The sequence below is a fragment of the Hermetia illucens genome, chromosome 1, assembly GCF_905115235.1.
Source record: "Hermetia illucens chromosome 1, iHerIll2.2.curated.20191125, whole genome shotgun sequence".
Lineage (NCBI taxonomy): Eukaryota > Metazoa > Arthropoda > Insecta > Diptera > Stratiomyidae > Hermetia > Hermetia illucens.
In genome coordinates, this window is record NC_051849.1 from 50,473,912 (window position 1) to 50,497,916 (window position 24,005).

The following is a 24,005-nucleotide window of genomic DNA, read 5'->3' on the forward strand; positions in this document are numbered from 1 at the left end:
TAATCTGCAAGAATATAGGTAAGATCACCAAGAAGGAGGAGGTTCATTTGGAGAAAGAGTTCGATCTTATTGGACTACAAGATTCAGTGGTGAAAACCCGAAGGATAGCTTAAAGTGGAACATAACATACTATCATCAATCTACCAGCCGAGGCCGCACTCAAACTGTTGACAGCCGTGGCAGGAAAAATAGGCTGGGTTATGTAGAAAATATAAGCGTGGAAGACGCATTGCGGTTTCGTACCAGGGCACAGGCAACTCATCAGACGCTCCCTCACCTCTGCCCTGAGCTACGTGACCGAAGCGGTTCGCAGGTGTTATGCGCTCGCTTTTATAATTCGCAAAACACAACGTGGGTGCGAACGTAAATTCGCCTTTTAATTTTTGATACTTGGGTTGGGTGGTTGGTTAAGTCCAAAAAGAACAGTCCGTGGATCAAAAACGTGGGAATAAGTTGCTCTTCATTTGGTCTGGTCTGACATCTAGTCTACGCGCACTTAAACAAAAATTTCTGGGTTATGTCTTGGCTTAGGGAGCATGTGACATTGAAGCGGTGCTTTAAATGTCTTGGCTTCGGTCAAATTGTGAAAACATGTGCATGTATGATATGCGTAGCGAAAGGCCATATTAGTAAGCATTGTGGAGCTGATTCAAATCACTTACTGTGCAAAATGACCATCGGCACATTGGAGGTAGCAGCAGGGGCGCTGAACAACACAAATAGCAGATGAGTTTCATACAAATCAACCAAATACAAAACGGGCCAAGCAGCCCTATGGTTTTGCGGAGAACAAACCTTTCACGAAAAAATGGAGCATGCGGATGGATTTATCAGAGCAAAAGTGAAAGTAATTCACACGTGTAGCTGCTTTGCTCCCCCCAGCGCTGGTGAGCGCGTTGGTTCTGGATTAGATGTTGATCAAAACTCATAGTGGGGGATTTTAATGTCATGGTTCTTGAATGAGCCAGCCAGACAACGAATGTGGGAGGACGTATTCTCCCCGAAGCATTCGCGGAGATACTCATGATTGGCGGGCTGTGGTGTATAGTTGATCTGACATACAAGAGCGCCGCTTTAGCTAGTAGAATTGCTTCGTATGTCCATAAGGACTATACTCACAGTGACCACCAGGCAATCTTGGAAAACATGGGTGAATCGAGCTTGAAAAAGAGGCTCTCGCAAAATACCGGGTGAGTAGCCTGGATGGATGATGAAAGCTTTTGAGGAGAACACTTTTTCTGCGGCGTTCAAGCCCGATATAACCCCGGATGGTACGGCCAGAGAAAAAATCGCCTAAATAACCCAACGGATGACGTAAGGAGGCGCCTGCACCCAATAGGCAACCCAACTACTAGTGGAACAACAAAACCCCAGTTTTGCGAGTCGCATGTTTTTGGGCAAGGAAGCTTTATCAGAGGCTTAAGAAAAAGCCCTCTGGCGAGAATGAAGAAGATAGACACAGACAACTGCGTATCCGCATAAAAAAACCATTCGGGGGAGCAAAATGAACTTCTCCGAACAGTGGTTCCACCATGTCGATATAAACCCTTGGGATGGGGACTACAGGGTGGTAATGAAAAGGGTGCGAAGATTAGCAGGTTGCGTGCCTGCGCCTTCTGAAAAAGATTGTTGCGACTCTGTTTCCTCACCACCAACATCAGCAAATGGGGACGGGAAATATATGGCAGGTTCCAGTTTTGGATGGCATCCTTAAGGGAGCTTTGAAGTTGCCAATACGCCCGATCGACGTTTTCGAGGCGCTGCCTAGAAGCAGAAATATTCCCTACTCAGCAGCAAAAGCAAAAGTTGGTGTTATTTCCCAAACTCAATAAGCCACCTGCAGTTCCAGAATCATATCGCCCGATTTGTCTGTTGGATACAGTGGGGAAGATGATGGAGAGATTTATCTACAACCGACTATTACCTATCGTTTAAAGCAGCGTAGTGGTGAATCTGGCAAAAAAATGTGCTTTGTTCTGGCAGTTGCTGTTCTTCTCATCTCAGAAGCGAGTACAATTGTCGGCTTTGCAATTGACCTGGCCGTAGTTCTTACAGCAAACCATATAGAGGCTGTGGATGTGCAACGAAGATAGTGGGAGCAGTTAAATTCTGGCTAGAAACAGCCAGGCTGACCTTGGCGGATGAGAAAACGAAAGCGGTCCTTATAACGAACCGTTGAAAGAAGAGCTTTGTGAAATTGGTAGTCGGTGAATATACGGGTGCCTCAAAATGTAGTTAGCTCCATCGCAGCACCTTCGATAATATTGCCGAATGTTGGCGGGCCGAAACATGGGAGATTGCTTCACAGCGGAGAATCACAACATGTTTCACTGCCCAAACTTCGGAATTGAGGGAAGGAATCTGAACCAAGCGCTGGAAAGGAACATGAGCCCGTAGAAAATAATTGCGGAGATGTCGAGCGCAAAGGAGAACTCCGCTTTCGTAAAAATCTAGAACGTGCTATTTTAAGAAAAAGGGAAGAAAGCAAAATTCATCCAGCGAAATAATAAATGGTGATTCCGCCGGGCCGGGGCTACAGAGTCCGGGGGTGGTTTTTAGCCGGTGTGAGCCTCACACGCGCTCGCTCTAGCTCCGACGTTTTCGCGGCTGAGTTGAAGAGGACGTGCCTTTCTAAGATTTTTACACCTCCGTTTACAAAGAAAAAGGAAAAAAAATATATAACAGCCTGTATATATTGTTGAGTGAGCTTGTGAAGACGATGCAGGGGAGGAAATTGCTCGCAAGTGGCTGTGTTACTATGCGTTCTTAAGTGTCGAACGGATTCCACCTATGTCATGTAGGTAGACCGCTGACATGTTATTCTGTTATTCTGTGATGTGTGTTCTATAATACGCAGAACGTTATGAGGATGGTGGAGAGCCTTGGTTGCGGCTTTCCGTATCGGACTGATTCCAGTTAAGTCGGACGATCAGCCCTGAGTCTGCAAGAGACTGATTTGAAGCTTCACCGGAGGTTATCTGGTACTTTGAGAATCGATGTCACTCTCTAAGCGCATATGCTCCAGGAGAATTCCTGAAAGATGTGTTCCTGGTTTGGTTGTTGGTCTCCTTGTGGGAGTTTGATGGTGATTGTGGTTGCATTCATATCGCTGGCAGAGCTTCTTCTCATACATAAAAAGGGAGATATCACACAGTGCAGCAATTATAGAGGTATCACGTTGCTGAGTACCATCTATAAGATATTTTCCGCTATCTTGCTAGGCCGGATAGCCCCATACGCCCAGAACATCATTGGCCCATACAAAAGAGGCTTCACTCCAGGCAAATCAGCAACAGATCAGATTTTCTCTCTGCGGCAAGCGGAATATTGACAACAGTTGCACCATCTGTTCATCGACTTTAAAGCCGCCTATGATAGCATAGCCAGGGTAAAACTGTAAACGGCCATGAGAGAATTCGGTATCCCGACGAAATTAATAAAACTGACTAGGCTGACCCTGATCAATGTGCGAGGCCAGATAAAAGCAGCAGGATCACTCTGAAGACCATTCGACATCAACAACGGTCTACGACAAGGGGATGCCCTATCATGCGTCCTCTTTAACCTGGCCCTCGAGAAAGTGATCCGTGATGCTGAGGTAAATGCAAGAGGTACGATCCTTTTCAAGTCCACCCAACTACTGGCCTATGCTGACGATATCGACATCATGGGAAGAACCACTCGAGACGTACAAACTGCCTTCATCCAGATCGAGCAGGCGGTAATGGGCGCGAGATCTTGGGCTGCACATCAATGCAGGCAAAATAAGATATATGGTGGCAACGTCAGCACCGAAGACGAATCAACCAACAACATCAAACCGCACTGGTCAAATACGAAGAAGAATAAGGATAGGGGAATACAACTTTGAGACCGTTGACAATTTCTCCTATCTACGGTCGAAAATCACAACCGATAAGAGGTACGATGATGAAATCCGCGCACGGTTGTTGTCAGCCAACAGAGCCTATTTCAGCTTACAAAGACTGTTCTACTCGAAACGTCTCACCATAGGTTCAAAGCTCTTACTGTACAAGACTATGATCTTGCCAGTCCTCATGTATTCCTCGGAAACTTGGGTTCTTAGCAAGAAAAATTGTGAACTCTTGGCCGCGTTGGAGAGAAGAATCCTCCGAAGAATTTTTCGCCCCCTACATGAGGATGGACGATTCCGTAGCCTACACAATGACGAAATCTATGAGCGATACCATGACCGTCCGGTTGTGGGTAAAATACGGCTCAATAGGTTACGGTGGGCGGTCACTTAATCCGTATGGATGAGGATGATCCCACCCGGATAGTCTATAAGGGCAATATCTATGGTAGAAAAAGAAGACGAGGCAGACCCTGCCTAAGATGGAGCGATGGCGTAGGTTAGGACGCCAGACAGCTTTTGCGGATATCGAATTGGTGAACCTCGGCGCAAAGTCGGGATGTCTGGAGTTCCTTATTAAGGCACACCTAGACCGGATACCGGTTGTTGCGCCGTTGATGATGATGATGAAATCAATCCGCCTTCGAAGAGGACCGTGGGACTATGCCTACCCAGCAAGATTTTAGTTGGCTAGAAAGTTAGTCGAATTGTTGAAGGTTGTAATTGGTGAAAGTCTTTTTCTTCATAATCCTTTTTCGATGTATCGTGAAATGAAAAACATACTCGAAAGTTGTACGTATCTGAACTTCATCATCTGTCGTTAACATCCATAGTCACCATTCCTATCCGGGATTTCTTGGTATTACACACTTCATCAATGTTAAATTGTTTTCCTAACACTCATATTCCTATCTTTACACATTAGATACCATTCGTCACGGCACAATTATCTCTGAGATGTCGTACCACCACAGTGGCAAGAACAAACTTGGGTCATCTTCCAATTAGTAGTCATCTCCGGAGTCGAACGTTTCCAGCAAGCGGTTGTTTGTCTTGTTTCTAATTAACGTTGTCAGCAAATGAAGCCAACCGATCTCTCTTCTCTTCTGCTCGTCAACAACTTCATCACGAATGAATTCATGATTTGCATCTTGAAAATATTTGCAAGCATTCAATTATGCAACAACTTGGAATAGAAACTGATTTCCTCTTCGCTCCGTTGTTTGCTTTCAATTAACTATAAAGTCATATCGTTCCTGGTTTTAATTTTTTATGGGAGTCAACGTTGTTAATGGAGGGGCTGTGCATATCAGAATCAGAATGTTGGAGAAATAGTTATCTGTCTCTCGTGTTTCGCCCCATCGATTGTATCAGGTGATGGGAAAACTTCACGTCTTTTATCGTAAATCGGGAAATCGCACGTTACCCGAGATATTTAGTATGCAGAAGTGGAACAAAGCATTCTGTCATTTATCAGAACTTGTTCCCTTGATTTGGAGGGAATTTAGGACTCATCAGTTATTCCATTCACTTGTTTCGATTAAATGTGGAAAATAAAGATTGAATTGCAGGTAAAGGCGCACCTGGCTTTTATCTCACTTTCAAATTATTTGCTATCGTTAATTCCATGATAAGCAGCTGCAAGGCAGGCAATCTACGCGTCAACCGCAAAGTGCGAGCTTCAGAGTTATTCCCCCCTTGAGAGCATTTTAATTTATAATAAAAGCAAGAAAGCCATCAACCGAGCAAGCATGAATAAACAATGAAATAAAATTCGATTTTCTGCGAAATCAATTACGCTCGTCTTGACTCCTCGCAATGCTGTGCGCAAATAGACTCCGCAACATTTCTATTCACACAGCGAAATTGCTACGTATTGGAAAGATGGAAATTCACTTAACATGTACCATTTCAGACGGAGTCGTTCCAGCAATCTGAATGGAGCCCTGTCATATGCATCGATGTACATATCTGTATCCATCTTTCATGTGTCTTAACTTTCTAAGCTCGAAAATTGTATGCAGTCCTCAAATCCACCCTCGTTAACCTTTTCTTCGCACTCCCGCCTCCCTTTCGCTCATTGAGTTATTGTTTCTGAAGCATGGAATCAATCAACCATTTCTTCTGAGAAGGAATTGAAAAGGAAGTAATTCACTTAAGAGGATAATGTACACAGACACACTAGACGACGGTGGAATAGCTGTTGACGGTAACGAGGGCGAAAAATGATGGGGAAGCAATTGGTTGGAACTTGAAAACCGAAAGTTTATGGATTCAAGTGGATCCAATTATTTGTTTCGAGTTCTTGATTCAACGAAAATAGGTTGTTCTGAAGGAGCCAGTAAGCATCTGCCTTGAATGAAACTTAAGGCGATTACATATGAGTAGTTGCGTATTGAGGCCAGTGTGCATCTTGTGAAATTGAGCGATTCAGGATTCAGAAGCTATTCAACTGAGATGATTTGTTATGAAAACAGGACGCTCCTCAGATTCTGTGGTAATTAATCAGATCATTAGTATTGAATTGAGAGCAATTGCGCTAAAATTTCCCAGAATGCTGAGCTGATTTTGAAGATGGGGTTGTCTGCGTTTGCTGATATTTCGAAATTGATTTCTGGTTTCATTCGAATGATCAAACGTAACGATTCTGATCAAAGGGACCTACAAGGATTTTGTGTTTTATGTCTGATTCTGTTGTTTGTTAGGTTATGTCAAGCGAAATGTCAGGATCTAGTTCCTCTAACGAACTTGAGACGCAAATCAAGTGAGAAATAATTGATGGATAAGGTGCCGTACCAGTTGTACATTTGAGAAAGGCACAACAAACAAAACACTGATAGAGAAACAGGGACGTATAGACGCTATAATCTATTTGGAAACCATAAAGATATTTAGTAGTAAGCCTCTTCAGATTGACTGTTGATAAGCATGGCGTACAACTATCAAATTAAATAAAATAAGTATGTCTAGAAAGTGAGTGCTGGCCAGTAGGTAACCCAAATGTTGACAGGTGGCAGAGCCTAAATGCTGCTCGACACACCAAACTTTTCCTGCCAGAACCGAACATACGTACCGCAAAGTTTATCCTGTCGAAAAGCAGGAGGACTTGCAGGTGTATTGTGGCATTCTGACAGGCCATAATTCACTAGCTGGGCATATGCTCAGAATAGGAATTATTCAAGATGATACGTGTCCCTCCTGTAATGAGGAAGCGGAATCCACCGAGCATTTCCTATGTGAATGCCCCGCTTATGGACGCATAAGGCATCAGATCTTTGGTGCCGATGTTCTCCAATTGCGACGGGTAGCATCACATCCACTAACGGAAATCCTGCGATGCGTTAACGAATCCGGAATATTCCGTTAGACGGGGATGGCCAGTACAATGGGCCAACACGGCCTGAGTGCTCAGAATCTGTAGCTTCTCCCCCACCATACACATACACACTCACAATCCAAATGTTGCCGGAATAGCGTAATTGAAGTACTGCGAGCCGCGTGAATATTGGCTTTTAGAACTCGCGCCGACCAAGATCAACCACGAGAGCGGAGCTATTGCAAAACTTCATGAAAATTGAGGAAGTTGATCGTGTGGGTCCGTCAGCACGTATGTGCAGTGATACTGAAGCGCCCCATCGATATAGATATTCTTACACGTCTCTTTGCTACTTTGCTAAACCTGTGGAAAATAGCCTTTTCCAGCTCCCAATTTCGTTTCAATATGTCGGATAGAAATACACTAGTTTGCTTTTGCTTCTACCTTGGTTTCACGTGTATTTGACTTCGTTTTTCAAACTTTGGGTTATACGCCGTTTCCTAGGCAGCAAGTCTTCCTAAGTTTCATACTCATCTCACCCTGTTGATTTTTGCTAATCTTTCCTGACAGACAGGCTATGAAAGTCTGGTCATTCTTCATAAGGGACACCCCTCCGATATTGCTGAAGATGTGTCCAGGCGCTGGGAATTATCTTGCCCCAACCTTCGTTTGTGTTGTATTTGAGGCTTTAGTTCTCACAAGGGAGCGAGAAAAATATTGTATTTGGAATAGGGGCCTTGTCGGCTGGAGTTTGGAAGGTTGTGCCGTCCAAACTTTTGGGAAATACCTCTCCTTGCTTTTATGTGAATGACGTTTTTTTTCTTCACTTTTTACGCGTGATTGCTGAACCTGTTGTTTGTGTTTAGGTCATCATGGGTGCGTTGAAGAAACGCCTTCTCTTCTTTGTCGGGAGGAGAATGTTGTTGCAAATAGGGTATGTAGCGTGAAATTGTGTCTGACTGTCCCCTAAAATGTCTCTTCTTTTCAATTTCAAGGGGCGATGGCTAGATTGGTGTGGTTTTCGTCATGATTTCGTCTTCATTTTCTCTTTATTGTGGAGAAGAAGGAATGGATGTGTGTGCAGAATTTGGTTCAATAACGGGGCCATTTCCAATGCTGATTCCTCATCTCATTTTCACATTCCAGACATAGCAGAATGGACGAGAAGCAATTCATTCGATATTTTTCCTACTAGTGTGTTTTTCTACATTCTGTAAATTTTGGAGTTTTGATGGCATTTCACCATTAGCCAAATTAGTTTCATTGTCTATTTCTTTTTCGGACACAGGCTCTATTTTCCTCTAGTTTTTTAATTTTGGTTCTTTCTCCCTCAAAAATAGTGGAATAGAAACTCACGTCCTATTTTTCCCTATGGTCATGCCTTCACAAAACGTGTTCACAGTAATGGTTGTAAGTGGCTCGTCTTTCTTCACCCTTCGATCGCCGTGCACTTTCGAGGATTTATAGAAAAAGCCCAACGGAAGAACATCTCGTCGCAGCCTGGATAGTATCTGGTAAGCCAAACCAAAGGTACGAGCTTCCTTACCTCCGCTCTTTTGCTGGGTTTTATTCCTCCATATTCAAACATCCGTCCTCTCTTTGATCTTGACCTGCGGAAGCTCTTCATCCAATTCATCTCAACCAGTCCCTGGAGGTTGAAAAGTTGCAACATGATCACCTGGTAGAATTGGAGTTGGCCATTGATCTAGGGAGTGCGCAGGACAACGCAAGCTTTTTTTGCTATGGAAGTGCCGCAGGTGTTAAAATTTTAATGTGGGTGTTGTAATTTGGAGAAAAGGGCATAAACCTTCACTAGTGATAATTGAGTTGCTCGATCTAGAAACTCTAGTTTTTATGCAAGGTGACTGGCAATGAAGAGATTGCAAGGGCAAAGATCAATACAGGTATCTTGCCACTAACTTCCCTCCTCACTCTTTGTTATTACTGCGAAAACTGGGGGAAATAAATCGTGGCCCAATTCAACAAGTATGCGGTATCTTTTGTTAACGCGGAGGTGATGTATTAAATATGTAGAAGAATTGATGACAACAAAATCACAGATTGGGATGACATCCCGAATGAGATTTTGACGCTATCAGTGGGAAAATTTGCAAAAGAGGTGTTTTGGATGGCATAATCACGCAGCCCGCACTGATGAATACTCGCTAGCTAATATGAGCCATGTCGATGGGAAACGACATGGAGGCAGATTGACAGTGAAGGCTTAATACGCTCGGGGATAATTTGAGAATATTTTAGTCTTGATACGATTTGATTGTTCTAGATTCTTCCAGATATTGGATATGAATATCGCTAGCCACTGCTTCCGATTCGGAGCCTTGACATTTTAAAATAAACTTAGGAATCACAGCTTAAATAATTTTATTGATATAAAGTTAAAGAATAATTAGCGAGACTCTCTCAAAGTTAAGGAATAATTGGCGAGACTCTCTCAAAGTTAAGGAATAGTTAGCGAGACTCTCTCAGTCGAAAATTTTACAACTTTTTAATAATTCGTTTAGCTTGACTGAAAACTCATTGTCAACTATACTTTTTAAACTTCAATTATTTTTCCCATTTCATTTCCAAGTCTACTCCGCCATGAAGAACACCGGTGGTGGCATCTGACAGTCGAATTAACAACATTCGAAATTTATTTCGAATGTTGTTAATTGCTCCGCCTGCTCCGCCACAACATTTTGACTCCACACAAAACGTTTGCAAGTGTGTACGTTGGATATGGAAAACGCAGTCAACTTCGCTAGCTGGAATTGGATTAAGGACGCCCATTTCAAGTTGGCAAAGAATTGTTTTCCGAAAGGATTATCTTGTACGAAACGATCCTCGGACTCATAGAGTACATTGTTTCGGGTGGAATGTCAAAAATTTGAAATGTGATGTTCAGCAAAGATTTTGTATCCTGTCCTAGAAGAGACTATGATTTTTAAGTTCGCTGATGACCTGCCGCGCTTATCATCGCAAAATACTCAATGGATGCGGAAATGCAATCAAGGCAGTAAGCATGGTAAAATCCTGCCTGAAAAGTGTTGGTTTGATATTTGCCGAGGAGAAATCGGGATCGATCAGAAGCTGCGGGAAGAGAATACTATGCACCAAAGTAGAAGTCAATGGACATACGGATACTATGCAACCGGTTATCAAATGCGGGTTGTGATACGCACTAAATTAGATTTGCAAGGCCACTCATATTATGATTTTCAAATAGCGTGTAGTCCGACCACGGCATTTGCAATATTTTTGCTTGGGAAATGTGTCTGTTGTATAGGGGAAAGCGTATAGACTTATCATCAATGATTACAAAACATAGCGGAACGCCAAGTATGAAATGGTGCAATCACTGCCAAAACAAGTTTTATTGACTTAGAGTCGAACCTGAAGGGAGGATACAAGTGTCCTGAGGATATAGTTGCTGAGATGCTTGAATCAGGAAGAGTGACTTGTAGTTATTTCCGTCTTTTTAAAAATGAATTAGGCAAATTTTAGACCTCATCCCATGAAGCATTATTTGAATTGTGTTCCCGGTGGAGTTTTTAGTTGGTCAGAATTTCACAAGAATCGTTTCTAGCTCGAGGGCTTCTTATATACATTCTACCTAAAGCGGACGTGAATTTCTATGACTTTTCTACCTTCGTATCGAGAAAACAGTAGGTTAATATTTGCTGGTCAAAATTACGGGGTCCAAAAGCCACACCGTAGGAGTGACGATCTACGTCCATTTAAGCATCACTTTGTTACTGATTTCCTGAAATGAGTATGAGTGAAGATGATTCAGTCCGGGGAGTTTGTAAGGGCATTCTCTAGAAAAAGAAGACGTAGGCCACTCAGTCTAATATATTTTCTTGTTCTCTCAGGCTGGAGCGGTAAAGTTCCTTTCTAATCATTTGTATGAAACAAAACCTCATTAAAATCGATTCAATGTCTGTCACGAGGTGTGGTCTGTGAATCCTTTTACATACGGCAAATGGCGCCATTTTGTGTTGAGATTGAAGGGAGGCTCGATTAGTACTTTCCGAAACTGGGTTTTATTTTTATTGTTGGGTGAAATGTAGGGCAGTGGGGGTTCAAAATATGTGCCCCAAAAAGTGAAACAGGTTTAGCTCTCACGAACTATCCAAACAAAAGCTCTGAAAAAATCACAGAGATGTACACAGAGGTCGAGAGTGATCATTTCTTTCACGGATCCATTTTCAGAAACTACACAACCGAAAATCTGAAAAAAATCAGGAGGCTGCCACTATATGGTGCCTATGCTCCGAAATACCCTCCATACCCATATCTGCTCAAATAAAGTCAATAATATTATATTACTCTAATTTTTAGAAATTGATTACTAAGTTCATGATAGAATCACGAAATTTAGCGGCAATTTAGGTAATGGCATAGAAGATAATCTTACCCTGGACGAAACCGTCAGTCAGCTTTTTCGTTCTTTTTCGAAAACTTGGGTTTAACTCAATAAAGAGGATTCCGTGGACTACAAAAGAGGAAGTAAGTTGCTTCCCAAATGGTCCGGACCGTCAGCAAGTGGGTACGGACTCAGGACTCCCAGTATCCTCAAAAAAAAAAAATACTTTGGCCTGGTTTAGGTCTGGAGGATTTCACTTGAATATAATTCGTATCCATTACGTGTTTGCGATTATATTTAAGTGGAGCGATTTACATCTGTCGTCACTTTCAGTCACGCTGCTCTCAGGGCAGAGGTGAGGCAGCGTCTGATGAGTTGCCTCTGCCCTGGACGAATCCGTCAGTCAGCTTTTTCGTTCTTTTTTGAAATCTTACCAAGTTTGAAGGGAATTGCTTTACTAACTAAGTTATAATAGGTCAAAATTGTCGCTTCTGTGCAAATTCAAGACTATGAATGTCAATATCACCCGAAAGTGGATACTCTCACATAGTATATGCATATATAACGTGCTACTCGTAGGTTCTAATGGGACAAATGTCCACCCAAATGGTTTTATAAAAGAAATACACACAACTTTTCATACTTGAAGCTTCCGGTTTCTCGACTTGTTATTTGAATATCAGTATCAATTACTGGAGACAGGCATGTGTACCTATAATGTGCAACACCACGATATTTTAAGAAAACTTTGAGCAAGCCTTGATTTTTGAGCAATTTTGGCACGATTGTTTTGGTTTTGTCTCGCCTTTGGCACTAAATTTACTCTCTCGTTTTGTTCGACATAGTCGACTTAGTGAAAATCTTTTGCAACATTTTGAACGTTTCCACAACCAAAATTTCATTTCGCAAAAAATGTTAATGGTAATTCTTTATTCTACAAAATCAGACATTGTAAAAACCGCCAAAATCACTTTTAGTAAAAAGTTGACTGACAGTTTCGTCCAGAGCAGAGGCAACTCATCAGACGCTGCCTTACCTCTGCCCTGGGAGCAGCGTGATCGAAAGTAATCGCTTCATTCATATATAATCGCAAACATGTCATGAGAACGAATTATATTGAAATGAAATCCGTCATAAGTTCAGACCTAAATCAGGCCGAAGTAAATTTTTTGTTGAGGATGCGGGGGGTCCTGAGTCCGTACCCACTTGATGAAGGACCGGACTACTTGGGAAGCAACTTACATCCTTTCTTGTGGTCCACGGACTCCTCTATTATGGGTTAAACATCCTAGTTTTCCAAAAAAGTTGACCTGAAAGTAACGATAGGTGGTAATCGCATCCAACTTTTTTGGAAAACTTGGATATTTAACCCATAAAAGAGGAGTCCGTGGACCACAAGAGAGGAAGTAAGTTGCTTTCCAAGTGGTTCAGTTCATCATCAAGTGAATGCGGACATAGGACTCCCAGCATCCCCAACAAAAATTCACTTTTAGTAGTTTAGAAAACACAAGCGCACAACTCTACATCTAACTAAGATAATGATGTGTCCGAATAGGTTAGGCTGCGAAGTTTATTGTAATAAATAAGTCTTGTTCGCTTATCTGTAGAGCATAAGGAATCCGCATTCTCGTATATGTTTTTATTATTTAAATTGTTTTTTTTTTTCACCAAATACTTTCCGAAGTGGGTTTCAGTTTTGACATCATTTGCAAGGCGAGGGTTAGAGTATGGTTCAAGGGCCCATTTCCGGGAACCCATCCGAAAAATTCATAGGATGTCGCGATATTTACTCACATGGAGTTAATAATAGTATACCAGCTTTTGCCGATTTACTGCAAACGGACAGATTCATCCTTAAGTAATTTCAGACTATAAAGTCAAGGATACGCCAGTTGTTTGCAATGACTAAGAGGGGCACAAGCAATTTTCGCCATTTTCCTAATTCGTTCGATAGCTGTCCTCGTGGCTGCCTATAGTCAACTTAGATACTCATTTCCGGGACGCGGGGTACTTCTTAGTGGACATGTATATATTAGCTCGAACTAAAGCGAGTATTACTTAACCATTTTTATTTCCTCGTCTCAAAAGAAACAGCTAAGCAAGAAGTGCCACAAGGCGCTTCTAGTGTTTCTCAAAATATTTCAAAGATTTCACTGATTGTTTCTGCTGTAGCAGCTTCATTTGTGTCAATTCGGTCACATTCAAAGTCGGTGAACGGCTTTTGAATCACTTCAATCATGAATAATACAGTACTTACTTAGTCTGCACTCAGTTTTAGAACTCGTTTTGTTGCGTAAAAAATACGAAACTTACTTCATTTTGTTAATGGGAAAAACTTCTTACACATGCGCTTACATACATGCAACTCATGGCACATATGAAAAGTGTCATTTTTTAGGTATCAACAGCAACGTCTCAGATTTTTTAACGCACTATCCGTCTGTTTTGTTATTTCCTCTTTATGGTGATGTCATATATAAGATTACGCTTCACGTCATCCGGTTATCCGGTCATCTCTGTATCTAGTTGGGATATTTTCAAAATACCCTCACATTAAGCAAAGTCTTTTACAAAAATTTAAAAGTCCGGGGATGGGGGGATGAAATGACAAAAATACTCAGACGGTCCCACAGCTCAGGTTCATGATTCAAGATACACACCGAGCAATCCATTATATTGACAATTAATAAACATTTTTTCAAAGCGTTGTCGCTGACTAAATTACTTTGTACTCTTTCTCCTTCAACTGTAAGTACTCGCGCCTACTGAATTACATTCTCATCAGCTCAGCGATTTGAGTGCAAATGGGGTGATGACAAAGAAATTTATCTTATCTTGTTGCGACCGACATATCAACTTTAAGTAAAAATCTAATCAGATGATCACATTTGGCTTTGCTAATGCTATTTGAACGCGGAATTATATTCGACGCAGTGTTTTAGGTGATACAATTGACATAGGTGGAACCAGTGAATGAGTAATAAATACTACTTTGTACAAATATTGACATACTGTGAACAATAGACTCTGTTGACCTCCTAATTTTCGTCTCTTTAAAGCTTGTGAATTGTTTGCTTATGCATTATTACTAATAGTGATTTTTTTGTGCTTTTAGAAATAAACAAACAAAATGGCAACACCAGATGATACACCCGCTGGCTCCAGCAACAAGTAAGTTTTTGATATTGTTGTTTGTTTATATTGTTAGGACCTTGAATGAGTTTTCGCTATTTTTCGTGAAAATAATGCTTTATCCAAGACATGTCACTAAAATTATTGTTTGTTAGTCACTACCTTTTGCCCTTCTGAAAACGTTGCTATTTCATGCCGGGAAAACGGACATCTACCAATGTTTGGTTCAACTGCATTCAATAGCGACCCCATGTGATGATATTTCGTTCGGTTTGTGCAGCTCATAGCCGACCTACCAAATGCGAGCCTTCAAGGCTGGGGGTTTTCAATGTGGTGCGCCAGAGTGTTTTTTACCATTAACACAAAATTTATTATTTTTGAAGCGTTTTAACTAATCTCTGCATGTTGTTTTGGTTGCCACAAGCTACCAGATGGCAAGGACCTTGAATTCCCGCTTTTTTTGAATAAGTAGTGCAGTAAAATTACGGGTAATTATTTTGTGCCACGAAGCTTGACATGCTTAATAATGCCACCGAAAAAGACAGTTTTTTTCATTTCGGCGGTATGACATACAATGTCAAGTACAAATCCAGTATTTCCTTATAAGTCCATTACCATTTTTAACTACTCACACGGAGTTCTTTCTGCGCCATCTGTTGAAAACAGCGAAAACTTATTCAAAGTCCTAATATGTTGATTGAACAATGGATGGCTTTGGTTTTTTTGAAATTTTTGGTCTTCCTAGATTTTTATGTTTTGAAATTAACTGAGATCAGTTGTGAGTTGTGCTAAATTCAAAATTGCTTATATTTATTGTCGATTTGAAAGAGATTTGCCTATTTTGACTGGCTTTCTTCTCAGTCTGTATGTAACCCAAGTATAGCACTTCCTAACGATTATGCCTACACTCATGAGATTTGGGGAGATCAGGTTTAATATGCAATGCGTGTTTCCATAAGATATAGTTTAGAATTGTATGTTTCCATTGAACGAGGTGGTCTTATTTTTCGAGAAGGGGGCCCCAAAAACCGGCGGAGAAGGGGCTGTCGTTTCTTTGATTAGATGTAGACGTGCCCCTAAAACTGGTGAAAATTGTGGGTTTGCATTTTAGAGGACAAGAGAACTTCGGGGAAACATGGCATTAGAAAGAAAAATAAATTATTTTTAAGGTCTGTAGCATGAAACGCAATTATTGACTACATTGGGTGCTACACTTTTTCCAACTGAATTTATGATGTAACGGCCTTCAACAATTACAAACTTCGCGAGTAGAAAGCGTTAAAAAGTAAAAACACATTCCCTGCATTGTTGTGAAATGGTGTGATACGCTAATTGCCGAATGCACATTTGCAAATAAAATCTGCGAGTTGTTCGATTTGAAGACCATCCTTGTTTTGGCCCATATTTGACAGTGCATTCCCCAAATATTGACATGGTGGCACAGACATACATGTCTCCGAATCGACCTTGCCTAGAGTTCGCTTTCCGCGAAAACATGCCCTCCCATTTTATTTTAGAGCATTTTTTGTTGATAACGTAACTTCCCATCTTGTCGAGTGTCGTAATTATAACCAAAGTCGACAAGCTCTCTGATCCACACAGTTTATTCGTCGCCTCAGCTTATTGAAGTTATTGACCTTTCTTTATTCTGGCTTTCACCGTTTTGGTAACCGCGCTGATTTGTGGTTTCCAAACTTCTAGGCGCAGCTATGCTCAAACTGGGTCGTCGTCATGCTCGATAAAATAGCAAGATCAACCAGGATATGCTGAAACTGGTCATTGATATCATCGAATCGCCATCTGAATCTGCAACCCATCAAACAACAGACTAACAGTGTTTGCGCTGTATTCGACAAAGTAGAGATTAAAGAGCTTCTGACGAAATTGCTTCTTGGGGATTGAAAAGCTTTGAAAATTTTCCGTGCAATGAGACTAAAAGGAGAAAACAAAGGCACAGAAAATATTCTCTAATAACTGCGGTTGCAATGCTGCCAATGTTTAGCCTATCCTCAATATTTCACGGGCAACCGATCTATCGTGTTCTTCTGAAATGGGAAATACCGTTCTCTACAGGTGTGAGATCTATTTCGCGTTTGTTCTGAGGATTTATCATTATCATTTACAGCTACAAAATGTATACGAAATCGAAATGGCAAATTCGAAGCCGTCTCAATCATGTGCCATGTGAGCGATGGAAGAAGCTCGTCATCACGGAAGGATACTCAGATACCTATCGTCGAATTTGAGATTTCAAAAGCAGCAGTAATCACACCCTTTGACCCGTTGGAGTTCCTGGTGATAACATTCAGGTTAGAGAATGCTGACCAATCGTTTCAGCGTTGCAAACCTGACGATCTCGAAGAAGATAGTTGGTATCCTTGTCGGGTTTTGAATTCAACATAAATGGAGCAAACCACTGGTCCACAGCGTTGTTCACTACTGCCGCTTACACCTCTCATATTAGAATGGATATATATATTTTGGGCCCCCCGTTTTTCGTTTTTCTTCACGGATAACCCAAGTCTGGATGACTTGCGATTATTAACTTAATCAATATTGTCTTACCTGCGATTGGTAATAAGGATTGCCCCGCCTTTTTGTTCGCTAGGCTCCGGTTTGACCATTATTAATTATGCTTTGATAGTGCGAATAGTTCAACTCCCATAAAGTTTCATATTCTGGTGATGCTTCGCAACTGCAACCACTGCCACGTAGTATGAAAAATCTACAAATGTTGCCTTCTCTGCCACGCGAAAGCCACGCATGATATTCCTCATCATGGGTCCAATGCGAAATCTTAGGTAAAACCTGCTGTCATAATGTATCCTTATGCTTTCGGAACGTCGTCTCTTTCAAAATAAAAAAATCTCTTCGGGGGTTAAATCTGGACGGATTCTTATCTTCTGGTGGTTGGAATGGGAGGTACGTAGGTATCAGTGGCTGCTCCTTGGAATCCAATTGGCACGGTAGTGCATCATTTTGATGTCATGTACTCAAAACCGTGGCTGTTGTCGTAATGGAAGATGAGTAAAATGCAGTTCCGCTCTACTCGTTCATTCCCCTCTATGTTGCTATGACCCTGAGGAAGGTGACTTTGAGACCATCCAGACTGTTCAGCGCATTAGCCGCGACTGAGTACGAATATCGCTTAGGTGTCGGCCAAACCTTGGGGGTCGAATCATGATCCAGCCATCGATAGACTTCTCATATCGTCGCATCGCCTTGACTTGGAATACATTGGCGGATCCCGGAAGACCATACGGCTCGGATACACTGTGCTTATCCATGAAAACTGAGTGAAACCGACACCACCGGGCATCTTTGATCCGTTGCCCTGGTTCTCTAACCATAATAAAATATCTCTTGAAGCTCAGCTTGCGTGTGGGGTACCTATGGTTTCTGAGGTATTTCATCTATGATGTTATGGTCGTAGGGCTCATGTAGTCTTGACATCACACCACGATGCGGCATATTTAATCTGGTAGTCCAGGGAAAAGGTACAGGAGTATCAAGTTTCCGTTGAAATTTTCCATGTTATCGCTTGATACCCGGTAGCAACTCATCAGGGTAAAAATTTTAATTCCGATGAAGACAAAGCAATTGCTGTTGCTGGGTTACCACATCTCTGTCCGTACCCGTTTTGTTCTCAGACCAAGTACGTCCAGCATCCTCACATACATAGCTTTTTTGTTAAATATTTGAAAATTTCAGTTGATGAATGATTGGTCTTCAGTGGATGGGGAGCAAATTGTATCTGTAACTACTTTCAGTCATACTGCTTCCATTGTAGGGGTAAAGCATCGTCTGAAGAGTTGTCTCTGCTCTGAATGAAACTATCAGTTTTCTTCTATTATGTTTGGGCTTTTACGATCCATTTCTAGATAACCTTGATCCGGAAATCGGTGTAATTTCTTTGTTTTCGAGCGAATTCACTTGTTGGCTTTGATCTACCCAACATACGCATATATTCCTTTATTTGGATAGGATAGTATTTAAGCTTCCACGCTGGTTAGTATTGCGATCACTTGCATTTGCTCCCTGTCATTTGTTGCCGTAACTTAAATATTGAATTTCTCCGGGGAGTTGTTCAGAGATTTCCTTCCAGCGTTTTCTAGTTCTTCCAAAGTGGTGAGAAAGTTAAGGACTCAACTGTGGCCGTTTGACGCTTGCAGATCCTTGCGTCGTTATCTTTAGTCCTTGCAGGAATTCGGGTTTAACTTTTTCTCCTGTTGCAGAGGCTAGAAGTAGGGCATTAGTCCTTATACCTAATAGCGTTGACCCTTTTTTACTCTTTAAGACTTCAGCGTATCTGTATCCTGCAGTTGGTTAAGAAAAACCTGTTTCTGTCCTAGTGCTTCGGTTTCTTTCTCTCCTGTTTGAGGGCATCATTCTCTTTTGTTTTCTTAACCATCTTCGGTGTTTTAAACAGTTTCCCTTTCCCCGATTTCCCATTTGTCGGGTTTCTTGTCGCTCGCCCTGCCAGTTCCGAAATCCTTGAAATTAGCGGCTGGTTTTTTTGCCTATACTGCGATCTTCATATTGAGATTGGGATCGGCATCACGTTAGTATTATCTCCTTTTTCACTCCCCCCTTGATTTCCGACATATTGAAGTTTCTTTGCTTCATCGTTGCAGCCGTCATTTTACTTAGGACTCATCTTCATTTAACCAACGGATCGACCTCCTTCTCTAGTCCGGAATTGAATTATCCACTCTTGTCGTGGGGAATGCCTTAATTTTTGCGTTTGTTGTGGGCGGCTTTCACAAGCCAATCTAGGCCACAAGGAACCGCATTACTTTTGTGCCCTTGTGGAGCCCGTTGATATCATCTTCTACCCTCGTAGCTTTGTTCATCTTATAACGTTTTTTTGTGTAAAGGTTGGAATTACGAAGCGATAATTGGGGCTATTATTAAGAGGGATCCTGATTCTGGCAATAAAAATATTTTAAATTATTTTTCGGTTGTCTTCTGTGACAAGTACGATGATTGGTGGGAAGTTTCTTACACTCCACCATGACTAGAAGACAATAATAAAAGGTGACGAGATTAAGATAATATGATGCATTCTAGATCATCCGGGGCATTTAACTGTTTAGTTCAAATGTTTATATGTTGCCCGGTGTTCCTAGAATTTAAGGAATATTTGATGTCCGAAGGTACTAGTATCAATAATTTGTATCTTCCGATTTCATCCTTATGGTTGGCTTATTCCTTCTAACTCACATTAAACATCTGCGCGTTAGGATCTCTGTTTAAGTTGGTATAGCATGTCCTAGATACTTTCCTATTGTCGTCCTATTGTAGGTCTCCAATAAATTGTTTTTTTGTCGTATTTTGAGAAGATACCATCGTCCGGATGGAACCAAAATAAATGTTTAATTCCCAAAAACAAATTATCGCCGTCGAATATTTGAATTACTCTCCTGGCGTAATCTTTGAGGATATCCTCTAATAAGATGTATAAGCAACAAATAACAAATTTCCAACGCCCACTCGTACAATATTCCTACGTAGATTATGGAAAATAAAGGAAAACAAATCCCAACAACGGATTTACAGGAAATTTATGCCAAAGCCACTGAAATATCTTAAACATGTTCCTTGTAGTGACGTTTTCTTCCTGTGAAATCCTAGGCTTCTTCGGCAATGTCTCTTGAGACAATCCGATCTGATCGAATGAAATTTACAGCTTAATTTACATTTCCTGTTCCTACCGAACCGCCGCATGGAGATGAATTTTCCTAGAAACGGAAGAGTATAGGAAAAACACTAGCTTAAATCGTTGTTCTACCTTGGAAACAATAAACTGTTGAAAAACAAGGAAGAAACTCCATTGGGCATCACAAGCTTGGCTGGTAATCGGTAATTTATGGTTGGAAACTTTGCTTCCTTTACAGTTTCTCCTTTGTGATTATCCTTGCAAGTGTATATTTCTCATCCTAGATACATTCAACTGCTTTGGGAACACAAATTTATTCATGGCAGCAGGATAAAGTGTAAGTAAATTTGTCTCTGGTCTACACTAATTCAAAACCGCTCTCGATTCCACCTATCGCCCCGGTTGTCACTTAGATGGAGCACAACAATGAGGAAATACCAAGAAGACGATGGCGTCGAGAAATTTTTCTTGGGGAAAGTTTGTACCTTATTTAGCTGATTCACGAAGGGAAAATTCGCTAGATATTGAAATTAGTATGCCACACGATTAATGAATTATCGAAGAATCCTTGGGGGAGATTGAAATGCAGGAGTTGAGATAAAAACTTCGCGAAATGACTTTTGATTGTCGTTCAAAACCGTTGCCAAGAAAGGTAGTATATATCCTGGAACAGATATGGATCTTTTTCAGGATATTAAGCACCATTTGTTGGGAAGAATTCTTTGAAATAATTTTATAGAATTTCTTGGTAAAGATAGGACTGGCGTGTAACCAAAATGAAAGTGAATAGATCATTTGTCGTCTTGTAAATTTTAAACGTTTATTTTGCTTGTAATTTTAGTAAAAAGAGGAAACGAAACCAGGGGAAGGGTACATTTTTCCGTACCATTTATGAATTCATTTATTTTTGTGTTATCAATACAATTGTTACCCACATACACCATTTTACAAAGGCTTTATATATGATAGTATGTGTCTTGTTAACTACGAGACAACAAGATCGATGGACTAATTGTGATTCAACTCGACCAACACGCGAATACGAATAATACGAATTTACAATTTCAAATGATAGTACCGTGTAATTTTGTCTAAGCAAATGTGGCTACCGATCGAATATTTGTAAAGGGAGAATATAGACTCTTCGAAAAGTATTAGAAGGACTTCCATAATTGTTTTAGCTGACCACCAACCAGAAAGCTCCCGTTTTTTTGTCGGGAAAGGTAACGACCCCTGTTGTTAGGGCTTTTGTGATTGAAAATATCCTTTATCGCGGTGTCTCTCCACATCGTCCCATTGTCGCCTTCGTGTGACATTTTTGCTTTGGGAACAGACAACAAGTTCGGATTTGTAATCTGTCGTATCTATTGAATCACTCGCTAGAAAATCACTGACTATTACGGCTGAATGCGTTGGCATTCTTCATCATAAAAATGTGGTTATACACCACGGTCGTGATGTTTCATGCGATTAAGAGCTTCAAGAAGACAAGAAGGTAGCATTTATTGCTTCTCTTTGAGGCACAAATTCATGATTGACCAATAACTTGAATGTCAAAAAAGTTATAAACGTGGCCTTGATTTTGAATCATCTTTTTGGACATTTTCGCTTTCGGTTCATCTTTTTCTTCCCATTATTTAGATTCCACCTACCATAACCATACCCAGGGGAGTCCATCACCTCATCCATGCTCCACAACCCTAATTCTGATATTTATTGAACAGACAACAGACAGATAGAGTCTACCTAACTCTGAAATGACCAGTAGGATTGGCGATGATCAAAAGACTATCCTGACTGGCCGGAGCTATCCCAAAAAATCCCAAAATTTGACGAAATTGACCGTGAAGGCCTGCCTACAAATATTGAAGCTCCATCGAAGTAGTCCGTCGATACGTGTTTCTGCGTCTCTGTCCTAGCCAGGCTCAGGAAGGTGGAAGGGGGAGTCCTTTAAGGACTTTGATTTCGTTCATTATACCAAAATTCACATATCCTTTTCCTGTACGTAGGTCCGCACCGGATCCTGAAAAATAAACACAAAGGGGATTCGTTCGAGCCTATCGAATGATTAACACACAATCTAAACCTGAAAATAAAAAAAAGATGGCACGGCCGCGATCGAAAGAGCGGATTCACGATAGATCGCATCCTTGTTCCCCTGCCTCAGATGTATTATGAGGTGCGTCCTTTGAGGTGTCTCCTCTACCTTGACATCCTCAGGCCACTATATTAGAGGATGCCCTTCGTCGTCTCCAGCCACTTCGGATGGTCTTTTGATCATCTTATTTGTCATTAGAACTGCCAGCCAACTGAATGTAACAATTTTGAACAGGGTCCAAGGAACCTCGTTCATGCATCCAAATCCGTTGCAAAATATAACTTCTTACGAAAAGTGTCCTCGCTGTGCTTTTGAGACAAGAGTTCCCAGATTGCCCCCAACCTAACAACGTCTTTTGGCTTTACTTTCCAAGAGATTCTGTTTGATGACCTTCAAATTTGAAATAATTCTGATATGAACATTCAATGCTTGTACAAGTTTCTTTTATATTTGACTCTGAATCAATCCAGTCCAAGCTTTCAAGTCCTCTTACGCTTTGACATTTCTTGTATTCCTATTCAGAATCACCTTTTTCATATAGACGAATCAAATAGAGTTTATTCGGTTTATGATAAGTTACAGCGCTTTTACGATGGGCTCCTCAATTTGGATTTAATAAATCCATAAAATTTAATCGTTGACAGTTCCAGGTTCCAGACTTCTTCACGGACCATAGGAAGATAATCAGAGGATTTGATTTATTTTGAGTAGAAGCCAAATTACCAAGATAATCCATTTATTCCATATATTAAAATCAGTGAAGTATCGGCACACGTTTCTAACAAATGCCACTTCAGCTCCACCATATTGGACTGTTCTACTCTTGGAAGTCTCACAAGTCTTGGAAAAGAAAAACAAGCTTCAAAGTTTTGAATTTCAAACAAAGTACGGGCTTGTGAATAGTTTCAGATTTCCCTATTATATATGTATGTTGTACGGCATCTATTCCATGAACAAGAAAAACAACCTTACAAGCCTTTTTAGGTCCTGAAAAGCTTTGAAAGCCAAAAAAGGATTTAACAGTAATCAAAGTACTGAGCAGTCCTCTCTTGCAAATATGAATGTTCTTTCTGCCAATGTTCCTTTTTAGATGCTGTTATTATTCCACTCCAACCCTGGAAAGCATACAGTATCATATGAACATTCTCCGAATAAACTCTCTGTTCCTCTCTATGATGCTCTTATCCTTTTCTGATAGGCGCACATACTTCCCTGTGTTTGTACGGAATTTGAGGCGCGGTATCTGCTTTGAAAAGGCTTAGTTAGAAAAATATGTTAGAATACACCAACTTCTAGAACGCCGCAGTTTAAAGGACGAAAATTCCCAAGCTCATACGAATAAGTACCATTCTATGCCAAGTGATTTTGAGAAGTTTCATGCTTTTATTGCCATGGATATAATTTGAATCTATTGTTTTTACAGAATGGGTTCAGGTTTCCTTTTGAAAATGTTTGTTCTGAAGTTATTTGAGAAACGGAGTAGTTTCGAGTATTTTTTTCGTGTGGCATTTGGAGGTAATATCTCTGAATTTTTATGCTTCCGGTTGTTTTGCGTCTATT

At 40.9% G+C, this 24,005-nt stretch overlaps 2 protein-coding genes across 12 annotated transcripts in view; one reads left to right on the forward strand and one right to left on the reverse strand.

The window, feature by feature from the left end:
- The window catches only part of LOC119646653 (chondroitin sulfate N-acetylgalactosaminyltransferase 1), a 345,789-nt gene that overhangs the window by 50,951 nt on the left and 270,833 nt on the right, over positions 1-24,005 (reverse strand). The window lies entirely within an intron of this gene.
- LOC119646654 (synaptobrevin) overlaps positions 1-24,005 on the forward strand; it is a 102,736-nt gene that overhangs the window by 11,965 nt on the left and 66,766 nt on the right. For 8 of the 10 annotated variants that reach the window (XM_038047180.1, XM_038047176.1, XM_038047181.1 and 5 more), the window contains exon 2: positions 14,672-14,727. In XM_038047180.1, coding sequence (XP_037903108.1) covers positions 14,687-14,727 — 41 coding nt within the window. In that variant the 5' untranslated portion in view covers positions 14,672-14,686. Of the gene's footprint in view, positions 1-14,398; positions 14,534-14,671; positions 14,728-24,005 lie in introns of those variants that run through there. The other 2 variants (XM_038047177.1, XM_038047182.1) reach the window with 2 other exon arrangements.